This window comes from Osmerus eperlanus, chromosome 27, assembly GCF_963692335.1.
Source record: "Osmerus eperlanus chromosome 27, fOsmEpe2.1, whole genome shotgun sequence".
NCBI lineage: Eukaryota > Metazoa > Chordata > Actinopteri > Osmeriformes > Osmeridae > Osmerus > Osmerus eperlanus.
This window is the reverse complement of record NC_085044.1, coordinates 7,536,165-7,547,849: the sequence shown is the minus strand read 5'-3', so window position 1 is coordinate 7,547,849 and position 11,685 is coordinate 7,536,165. Positions and strand designations below refer to the sequence as shown.

Genomic DNA, 11,685 nt, shown 5'->3' with positions numbered 1-11,685 from the left:
CAATTCAACTTGCCACGTGCCCAAAAATATCAACCAACCAAGTATTTTCAAGAACCCAAAGTCGACCGTCGTCCAATCACAAAAATGCAGGTTGTTTCTATGCAGCTTGTGACTAATGCCTGTCATATGACTCTGACACAAATGGAGTTAGTTTCAAGGAACCAGGGTTGCATTTGGATTTGAAAAGAGACTTTCTGTACCGATATCTTTTTGGTACACAATGGCTCCTACTCTTTTTCAAAAACTTTTTAATAAGAGAAATGCATTTTCGCCGCCTCCGAGATGCAACAAAGAGGACCCCGCTTTCAGGTAACGTTGCTGTGTACGTGCATGCTTATGCCAACATCACGCGCTTTGTAGCCAGCTCGCTAGCCAGCTAGCTCCCTGGCTACAGCTAAATCCGCGAATGCACCAAGCAATGGACTGTATTGGGGTTGTGACAGATAGTTCAACGGTTAGCTACATGTGTTGTAGGACATAACCAGGCTGTGCGTACGACATGTTCTATGCTATTGCGTATATCGCTTGGTAGTATAGCTAAGTCAATGCAGCAGTGTACGGGGCCAGGGAAACTCGCCCTCTTTGTGTACGTTCGAAAGGGAGACGGCTGTGTGTCTAGCTTAACCAACAGTTATGACAACTAGGATCTCGCCCTGTGAAATGTCTGGCCATATTATCGGATAAAAAAAAAAGGTACAGATCTTCGATATCTTTCGGTGGGGCAAAATAATGCATAGCTGCTTCTAGCAGTGTGCAATGTGTGCGCGAGAGGCTAGTCAAGCCATGGAGGGACCGTTTGTGTCCTGTGTACATGCACGTGACTCAATAGGCCGTTAAGCCAATTTGTAATCTTGTTGCGCTTTCTTGGGGATCTCTTTCAAATAATAGTGTACGTTGTGGCAAGCAATCGACTACAACGTTATTGTGTAATATGAAGTTGTATAATGATTTGCAAATACACGGTAACGAGTCAATACGTGTTAATGATAATTTAAAGTGGTATACAGGGCTGCCAACTTTTCAAAAAACCTTTTGAGTGAGATTTCACGAGACGACATTTCACATGTTTGCACCCCCCAAGCCCCTCCCCCCCGACGAGCTTTCACGGGTGTTCGCGCGTCTATGTTGCTTCACTCCGTGTGCCTGCACATCGTCCGTCACTGTTTACAATGTTAGCAGGACTACTTGGTTGGCGCTGCCTTTTCAGCGTGAGAAATACAAGGTGTGGCGTGAGAGCGTGTGAAATGGTTGAAATGCGTGTGTCTCACGGCCAATGCGTGAGAGTTGGCAGCCCTGTATATTATCCCTGTGCCTGCCACTTTAGACCGCGTTGACCGCCGAATCCACAATCACTGATGCGCTGGACGTGATCTATGCTTAGTAAGTGACGTTTCAATGGAATAGATAATATTGACCCCATTCTTCACAACACTAAACTGGACACGTATCTCATCTTCTGTGTCTCCCTCCTTTCAAGATTAAAACATTTACTCTAGTCAGCCTTTTGGAATGTTGATTGGTAACTGATCAATATTAGGTCAGTGTTTTAGAGACATAAGAATAGGTAAGCTATCAACTTTACCAGAACTTTTATGTCCCTGGGTTGGTCTGGTGAGGCTCTACTAACCAGTTATCAACCAAGTCATATACATCCTTCACTTTGAACTCCTGTGTCTGTTGTCCACTGGGCAACTGTGTGGGCCAGGGGTTCTCAAACTTTTCAGACCACGACCCCTAAAATAATGGTGCCAGTGACTCGCGACCCCCGCATCCATGTAGGTGGTTTACGTATACGTGGGAGTAAAAATAGGCCCTGGATCTGATCCAGACCGACCCACCAGAACCGGCCCCCGTATACGCCACTACAGCTAACCTGTTAATGCATGCAATGCTTGATGTGATGCTAGTTCGGGAGTTTGCTAGTAAATGCGAGCGCGCATAGCGCGAGAGCCAACATTTTTGGCCTTTATTTTAGCTTTTTTTGAGCTTTAGTGTAAAATAAACAGCTGTTTTTCAATTGGTAAAACCTTATCTAGTGAAGGTGATGTATTTTTGTCTCTTAATTTTTCAGCCCCACCCTTACGTTTCTTAGCCTGGTTTTCCATCGTTATTCTTCTCCCGGTGCTCCCGATGGCCAGTCCGCTACTGCGGGGCTGTGCCACGGTGGTGGATTTTAAAGTCATTATTTTAAATTCTCGTGCTATCAAGGGGTGCTGCAGCACCCTCATCGCCCCTAGTTCCCACGGCCATGGGTATTCCATCTCCACTGAAATCCAAAACTCAGCCAGTGTCTTGGCTGAGAACGCTGTCTTTAACGTTCGGTCGCTTGACAGTTCAACTAATGCGTCCTCCTGCTTGGATGTCAGATGGTTTGCCGTACTTACAGTGAATGGAAAATCAAAAGGCTGATGGCTTTTTTATTTGCATGCATTAATTTAACTACTATTTTTAACTTGTTAAAATGTTGGGAAAAATATGCTATTTCTAATTGTTTTACCATGTTCCTTGATTTCTGGAAATCATCTCGCGACCCCCCCTTGTTGTCTCGCGACCCCCACTTTGAGAACCACTGGTGTAGGCCACCTGATTATCGTTTAGGTCTAAGTGCCAGTCGTAAGCCTATCGGCCTAATTTAGCTGTATGTGTGTCAGTGCACGTTTCAGGGCCCTAGAGTAGTATTTTGGCTGGGGTGAGATCTGATCTCTGCAGTTGAGTTGGGGTGCAGGTCTCTCTTTTGCCAAGTCCCTTCATTTCTCTGCACACTTATGGCACAATAGGGGGACAATGTGCTCTATTCACAAGACAAGAATCTGTATTTTGCTCTCTATCAAGCTCTCTTTTTACCTACCCACCCCCCCTCAGTCCAGAACTAGTGTAATTAGTTAACTAACGGAGTCTGAAGTGGACTGAGTACTGCACTATATGGTGGTACTGCCCAGCTCCTGACCCTCCGCTGGTATGGGATAGCAGGCTGGGCCCTGAGTTGGGTAACTCTCTGAGGGGACCTCAACTGCTCTCCTGTTTCTGTGGCGGTCTACTTGTGACCAAGGACAGCATACTGTACATCGCTGAGGGGAAGAAGGGTGAAATCAGAGGGAAAGACACTAACATTCACTTGGACAGACTGACTGGCAGGGAGGCCAGCCAGTAAAACTCAGGATTCGGATTTAAACTACTTTTCTTTTAATACACGTGTAACATACATACACACACAAATATCATACACACACTCATGCTCATGTTAAGCAGCAAGTCATTGATCTACAACCAATGGCTCCATCTGTTTTCTACATGCTACACTGTACTGTCACTGGCTAAAGGCCGAATTATACTATACAATTATAATTATACTATTTTCCTGACTATCTGTCCGCTAGTCCGTCATTTTACCGATACCCCTTGGCTGTGATTGGTCCACAATTGGTTCCACACACAAAGACGTCATGTGGCGGGCTGCTCAAACATTGATCCACCTACTTTTCTGCCGGTGAATTGTTTTCAGCACCCACAGCCTACGTAGTACAATAAATTAAACTAATCTGTCCTTGTGTTGGGTAAAATTGGGTAAACACAACGATGGTTCGTTATGAAGCTTTGGGTCATGTGACCCGAAGGCAGCACAAGGGTTAAAAGGTCTACTCTGGAATGTGTGGGCATGACGTCACATGACACAGGAGTCATGTGAGGGTGAAATGCAGAAGCTGTCATTACCTGTAACCAAGGACAACAAATGAACAGACAGACAGGCAGGTGGTCAGGTGTCTAGTCAGGGTGAGGTTTCAGAAAATATTTTCTGTCACACTTTACCTATTGTTTTATCCTATTACCTCATATACGTACTCAAGGAAACAAAGGGTTGAGTAAGTATTTATGTTGTGTACTGGATCTACAAGATAATGAGTTGCAGTACCTCAGTAAGGGAAAAGGCAGCGTATCTGTACTGTGAGATAGTTATCTCTCACAGCTCCCCTGTCTCTGTCCCTACCATCATAATCAAGGATTTGAAAGGAAAGTGTAGGTTTGGGTGTGTTTTACCCCCAGTTGCTTGGAGTGTGTGTGTGTACATGCATGGGGAGCAGGGTGTCCTGTTTCCTCCTCAGCTAAAGCGTGATTAGACCCAGTGTCATGAGCCCCAAGTACATTTTTACTGTTCTATATTAGCTGGTGCTGCGTTCCAAAACAGCTGGACTAACAAAACCACAGAACTGACGAATGTTACCGCTTCAGCTGTTTTGTTGTTTTTAAAATAATTATTTTAGACAAGGGTTGTCCCTTTGACACTGTAGCCCCATATGTGCATCCTACCTCCTCTGGTCCTCTTCTCCCTCCCTGATACTCCTAGCACCATTTACTCCCCCAGACAGGGGAGCAGTAAGCAGTAGGGTAGCCATGCTGGACTTTGGCCAAAGATGGAGCTAGATAGCATGGCAGGGTAGAGCTGGAGAGGTGGGCAGGACAGGGAATGTCCTGGCTTTGCTGGTCCCCTCTAGCCGACACTCCAATCACCTGACAGTCTCATGTTGTTGTGTGAATTTAGTTCAAAGCTATTCTTAGCTATGGCTGACCAGGGAGAGGGCTTGGGAAGAGAGAGAGGGCAGGGGAAAAGGGAGACACAGAGAGAGCAAGAGAGCGAGGGAGGGACAGAGAGAAAGAGAATGAGAGGAAGAGACTGGCAGAAACACAACATGATGCCCAGGTACCTGGTAATATTTAACCCAGCTCGCTTGTGTGCTCCGTGTGTTGCTGTTGACAGTTTGTGGGAGAGTTTGTGGGATTGATTTTGGCTGTGGTCACGCTGGTGGCTGACACCGGGTATGTTCCCTTGTGGAATGGTTTTGTTGTGGGGATGTTGTTTGGTGGCTTTTATTATATTAATTAATGTTATGCGGAACTACTGTTAGATACTCGTGTTCTTTAGGGACATCTAATCTGTTGCCCTGAAGCTCTGATTGGCGCCGCCGTGAGTTAGAGATAGGCTAGCTAGCAGCACTAAGGACGAGTATGGCGAGTGGTGGCGACCCACGAGAGATAGAGGACCCGCCGGCCTTTTTAAGATAGCAAGTTTGGGAAAACTTCGGTTTCCCATTCAGTTACAGTAGTACAGGCGAGAGAGTGGGGGATAAGACAAGCACTGTGTGTCAGCGTTGTTCAGCAGTTGTGGGCAGTGACGTGCAGTCTGGGTAGGCAAGGTAGGCACTGCCTACCCTGCCAAAATTCAAACGTAAATATGTTTATTAAATAATTTTATTTAATAAACTTGTATTTGTATTTTTACTGTTTATTATTGTGATTTATATAATGCAATATGTGTGTTATTCCAATTGTTTAGACGTTACAATGACAAATGTAGCAGTTACGCATAATCAACAACAAGAAAAGTAAAATAAGCAGTGCTTTTACTGTCCGTTCACTGCGGACGACAAGCGAAAAACTCCCTTGAGCACTTCGATCATGTATTTTTCAACATGTACGTTGAAAAGCACAACTCTATGTGCCTTTGCACATAAATGTTATGCCAGTAATCACCTACGTTACATATCAAACATGGACTATTTAAAGGTGACATGACATGAAAACTTCACTTTAGGAGGTTATTTAACATTAATATGAGTTCCCCTAGCCTGCCTTTGGTCCCCCAGTGGCTAGAATTTTCGATCGGTGTAAACCAAGCCCTGGGTGTTCTTCTCCGCCTTTCAGAAAATGAAAGCTCAATTGCTCTGTTTGAAAATCTCCTCTTTGTGACGTAACAAAGAGGAAAGTTACCTCCCCTCTCTCTGCTTTGCCCGCCCAGAGAATCTGGCCCGCCCATAAGAAACTGAGCTACGACCGTGCAAGTGTTTTTATCCTCAAGAGACATGGCTTGCAAACGAACGAAGCATTACATTTGCTCAGTTTGGATGTACAAAGCAAAACAAAAATCTTTTTACAGTTCCTTCATCCGAGCCTCTGAAGACCCAGTATCTTAATTTTATTTTCTCTGGAAATGCGCATTTGTTTTGTATGTCTGCGCCAAACACTTCAGCCACGACTGTTTCCTCAACTTGAGCTAATACAAAACTGGCCTTGCTGAAACTAAATTCTGGATCAGTACTAACTCTCCTTCATCCAGCTACTAACCTCGGACAAGTAAGTTAACTAACGCTATATCATTTTGTAGCTTTACTGTATATGGTTACCTAGCTTGCTACCCTTAGAATGTGGCTGTAACATTAGCTCTGCAGCTAACAGCTGAGTTACTGTCGCTAATGTAAAGGTAGATAACATCAAGTATGTGTGTGAATACACATGCTGTAACGTGAGTGTTGTACACTTCTTTGTTATTTGGATAACCGTTCTGCTGTTGGTGTTATGGCGCGCGCGATATCCGCCTTTCCCCTCATTGAAATGACTGAGTGTGTACCTCTGCAAACCAGGGTTATCAGATGAGAATGGGAAAATTCGAGGCATCTTACAGCAACGGGGCCACAGCCATTGCGATACATCCATTGTAAACATTAGCGCATGGTGCCGCCCCTCGGCTCTTCATTAGCATTTAAAGCTACAGACACCAGAACAGCGCGTTCTGAGGAAAGCTCCTTGTGGGACTGCTAGTAGTGGCTGTAATTCTGCACCAAGGCTGAATTTCGGGAAAGAGACTTCTGATACAGTATTAGGGGACCACTAAGGCCTATATAAAAGCATCCAAAAACAGCATGTCATGTCTCCTTTAAAATCGAGATATTACTGGACATTTGCGCAGCTAACGTCATTACACCAGCTACATTGTAAGCGTAATCCCTGCAAAATTAGTCAAAATGACAGCAGAGGTGTCTGCTGATAACACGGAGTTAAGGAATTTCTCCAAGATTGATTTTATTCAAAAAATTAGGTAATCTGGGTTTCATATCTCAGTGCCTATCCTCTTACTGACATCACCGCACGTGGTTGTGGGGTATGTGAGTGGAAATACATCTAACATGCTAACGCATATAAGACAAGATAAGATTGGCACACCTGCCAATCACTGGAACGAGACAAAAAAAACTGTCCAACTTCTCCTCCATACAGTGCTTAACCAGCCATTAGATACACATACAAATAGGGCCAAAAAGATTACTGACGCAATCTGAATTTACATGTCATCTTCAATGCGCCTGTATTCACTCATAGAGGAACCTGGTTTGTTTTCCTTTTCCCTCCGTTGTACCGAACTTGTACCGAACCGTGATGTCTGAACCGCGGTATGAACCGAACCGTGACTTCAGTGTACCGTTCCACCCCTATGTATTACATTTGAAGCCGCACATGCACTGTGGTTGAATGTCACTCAGACTCATCAAGGTGAGCTCCATGAGGTGTGGAGCTGTGTGATGAGGTGTGGAGCTGTGTGATGAGGTCTTTTTGATGTTTCTTAGATATTGTCATCAGCACTATTACAACTGAGGTTACTGGCGGCTTCTTTTTGTAACCGGGATGTCTGACTATCACACGGCCTGCTTCCTCCTTCCCGCTCTCTCAATCTCTCTTTCCGTCTGTCTTGCTCTTCACTGTCTCAGTTCCTGTCTTCAATGTCAGGCTTTGTCTCTCTTTCCCGTCCATCTGTATTTCTCTGTCTTCCTATGTTACTCTCTGTCTCTCTCCCTTATCTCTATCTGCCTTTCTCTTTCTCACTCTGTATCTCTCTGAGATCTCCATGTTTAGTTCTGAAGGAAGCTGGAATGACGTATCTAAGTAGTCTTGATTGAGACTACGTTTGAACAATTTCTTCTTGAGTTCATATGACGTCTAGACCTCTGACAGACAACCTAATTTCCAGAGCACATGACTCGACCATTTCAGAGTTTACTGGCATAGCACAGAGGAATGTTGGTTACATTCTCACACTACTCTTTGCTAAACAGTATGACACACAGTCACAAACATCATCACAGTCTCACACACGCACACTCACATAGTCACAGACACACACACAGTCACAGACACACACAAATGAGGGACTCTGTGACTTAACTGTTCCTGTACCCTGTCAATAACCCCCACCCATAAACACTATCCTTACAGGACAACACACACAGATCTCATGGACCCCCCCCATAAACAGCTAAACTTAGGTGTTGACCATCCCTCAGACTTTACAGAAATCCTCCACTCACCACCACTCTGCCTCCCTGTCTATCAACAACTTCTTCACCTGTCTACAGTTCTGCCGCCAAAACTAAACCGTTGTCAAGAGAGTGTACGTTTAAAGCCACACAAAGGCCCACATGGATTTTGTCAGTGATTCTTCCTGTAGACTGACAGAAAATTTGTTTTGAAATAGACTACCCAGGTTGCTTGAATCCGGTCACACACACACACAGGCTCACATGCTATGTGGTATGAGAGGAAGAATGGCAGTAATGGCATGGTCGTTGACCCAGCCTCGCCCAGCCAGAGGTTTGACAATTGGGAGAGGGCTGAGTAGACAACTCTCCCTCCTTCTCTCCGTCTCTCTTGTTCTCTCTCCCCCTCCTGCTCTTTCAGTTTCTCTCTCTTGTGAAATAACCCCCCCTTTTTCTGTTTCTCTCTCTTGTGAATGAACCCCCCCCCCCTTCCAAGCAGCTGGCCCTCCCCTCAGTTGGAGCCGAGCCAGGTGAGGCTGATAGTGTACCAGGACTGTGAGAGGCGAGGGAGGAATGTCCTCTTCGACTCCAACGCCAAGAAGAGGAGCCCGGATGAACCCCCCAGCTCTGTGAGTTGTGTGTGTGTGAGAGAGAAAAGCGATTATGAGGTGTTTGCTAAACAGGTAATACTGTTTCCCATCTCCCATGGCTATTTTCAACACAGAGGGAGGTCTCTGACAGGTTTGTACCAGACTCTTATCTCTGGTAGAGGCATCAGGTGACAACTTGTGTGTGTAAGCATTCTTTCAGCCTCACATGACTGGGAAGGTCTCTCGATCTCTCTTTCTCTCTGTCTCTTGTCTGTTTTTCTCTCTCCAACTGCTTTTTATCTTCTGAAAATTATACCTTATCTTACCTTCTCAGTCTTTCGCTCACCCTCTCACTCCCTCCCTCCAGTTTCTTCCTTTCACGTCTTCTTTTTACGATTTGGACATGAGATTGCTCTGTCATGTGGTTGCAGTGCTGTGACAAACCACACTCTCCTGACCTGACCCCTGTATCCATCCACCTGGAAATAGACCTAGTAGTCTATTTCCATTCACACCCACGTCCTCAGTGCAAATATTGAAATTTGAGTAAAGAGCATCAGTGGTGTACAGGACAAGGGACAGATTTAGCTGTTCAACGTAGAAGGTGTGTGTAATGCTTTCTGCATTGCTCTGGTTTAGATAGATCCCCTGTGACTTCAAAAACATGACACTTTTGCCTTGTTTCTCCTGAGAGTAGGGAGGGATAGAAACAAAGAGAGCGAGAGAGGGGGTGGGAGGCGGAGTAGGAGTGGAGAAAAGAGATAGTAGTTGCAGCTCACAAGTTCCTGTGGATGTCATATGACTGCATGTCACATGCTAATACGCCCTCTGTGTGCTTTAGCTCAGCCGCACTGACTTACACACACACGTGCACACACACACATCTGTTTGATAAGAGCCATAACCACAGCGAATGCAATCACTAAACCAGCCTGCCAGGCAGCCATTACCACTGCTCTGCAGAGTGCTCAGCCAGCCAGCCTGCGACTACCAGTCTGCTTGCTAAGCCAGAAAGTCAAATGTTGGGATATGGGTCTGTGAGCCTTGACTCGCCTCACAGTCAGAAGCATGAAACAAGGTGACGAGGATGATGATGAAGAGGCCACATTCATTCACATTCATTACCTGTTCATTACCTGTTCGGTTCACATTTTAACCAATACAATACTGGTACCTGAACTTAAAGGCATGGTAAGCAATGTTGTTGAGAATAACTTTGTGTCATATTTGCTGATATAAACTTCACATCCTGATATGAACCAATAAATCTAAAGGTTTGACAGCAAAATTTAATCCATTCGATATCTGGGGGCATCGCACGACTGTAATAAACACAACCAATCATTAAGGTTGGACCGGCACTAATGATTGGACCGCATTCGGACTGAATGCTATCATTGGACAGGCTACTTGTCTGTCAACATACAGTTAGGTCCATAAATATTTGGACATTGACACAATTTTCATCATTTTGGCTCTGTATACCCCCACAATGGATTTGAAATGAAACAATCAAGATCTGCTTTAAGTGCAGACTTTCAGCTTTAATTTCAGGGTATTTACATCCAAATCAGGTGAACGGTGTAGGAATTACAACACATTTGATATGTGGCCCCCCCCTTTATAAGGGACCAAAAGTAATTGGACAATTGGCTGCTCAGCTGTTCCATGGCCAGGTGTATGTTATTCCCTCATGGGAGTTCGTTATTTCATTGACAAGGAGCAGATAAAAGGTCTAGAGTTCATTTCAAGTATGGTATTTGTGTTTGGAATCTGTTGCTGTCAACTCTCAATATGAAGTCCAAAGAGCTGTCACCATCAGTGAAGCAAGCCATCGTTAGGCTGAAAAATCAAAACAAACCTATCAGAGAGATAGCAAAAACATTAGGTGTGGCCAAATCAACTGTTTGGTACATTCTTAAAAAGAAAGAACGCACTGGTGAGCTCAGCAACACCAAAAGACCCGGAAGACCACGGAAAACAACTGTGGTGGATGACAGAAGAATTCTTTCCCTGGTGAAGAAAAACCCCTTCACAACAGTTGGCCAGATCAAGAACACTCTCCAGGAGGTAGGCGTATCTGTGTCAAAGTCAACAATTAAGAGAAGACTTCACCAGAGTACATACAGAGGGTTCACCACAAGATGTAAACCATTGGTGAGTCTCAAAAACAGGAAGACCAGATTAGAGTTTGCCAAAAAACATCTAAAAGAGCCTGTACAGTTCTGGAACAACATCCTATGGACAGATGAGACCAAGATCAACTTGTACCAGAATGATGGGAAGAGAAGAGTATGGAGAAGGGAAGGAACTGCTCATGATCCAAAGCATACCACCTCATCAGTGAAGCATGGTGGAGGTAGTGTTATGGCGTGGGCATGTATGGCTGCCAATGGAACTGGTTCCCTTGTATTTATCGATGATGTGACTGCTGACAAAAGCAGTAGGATGAATTCTGAAGTGTTTCGGGCAATGTTATCTGCTCAGATTCAGCCAAATGCTTCAGAACTCATAGGACGGCGCTTCACAGTGCAGATGGACAATGACCCGAAGCATACTGCGAAAGCAACCAAAGAGTTTTTTAAGGCAAAGAAGTGGAATGTTCTGCAATGGCCAAGTCAATCATCTGATCTAAATCCAATTGAGCATGCATTTCACTTGCTAAAGACAAAACTGAAGGGAAAATGCCCCAAGAACAAGCAGGAACTGAAGACAGTTGCAGTAGAGGCCTGGCAGAGCATCACCAGGGACGAAACCCAGCGTCTGGTGATGTCTATGGGTTCCAGACTTCAGGCTGTCATTGACTGCAAAGGATTTGCAACCAAGTATTAAAAGTGACAATTAGATTTATGATTATGTTAGTTTGTCCAATTATTTTTGGTCCCTTAAAAAGGGGGGGGCCACATATCAAATGGGTTGTAATTCCTACACCGTTCACCTGATTTGGATGTAAATACCCTGAAATTAAAGCTGAAAGTCTGCACTTAAAGCACATATTGATTGTTTCATTTCAA

General features: G+C 44.7%; 1 protein-coding gene across 4 annotated transcripts in view; it reads left to right on the top strand.

Annotated features, from left to right (window-relative positions):
• The first annotated feature begins 120 nt into the window (after window positions 1–120).
• fnip1 (folliculin interacting protein 1) overlaps window positions 121–11,685 on the top strand; it is a 48,929-nt gene continuing 37,364 nt past the window's right edge. For 3 of the 4 annotated variants that reach the window (XM_062453170.1, XM_062453169.1, XM_062453166.1), the window contains exons 1-2: window positions 121–309; window positions 8,581–8,710. In XM_062453170.1, coding sequence (XP_062309154.1) covers window positions 221–309; window positions 8,581–8,710 — 219 coding nt within the window. In that variant the 5' untranslated portion in view covers window positions 121–220. Of the gene's footprint in view, window positions 310–4,586; window positions 4,697–8,580; window positions 8,711–11,685 lie in introns of those variants that run through there. The other variant, XM_062453168.1, reaches the window with a different exon arrangement.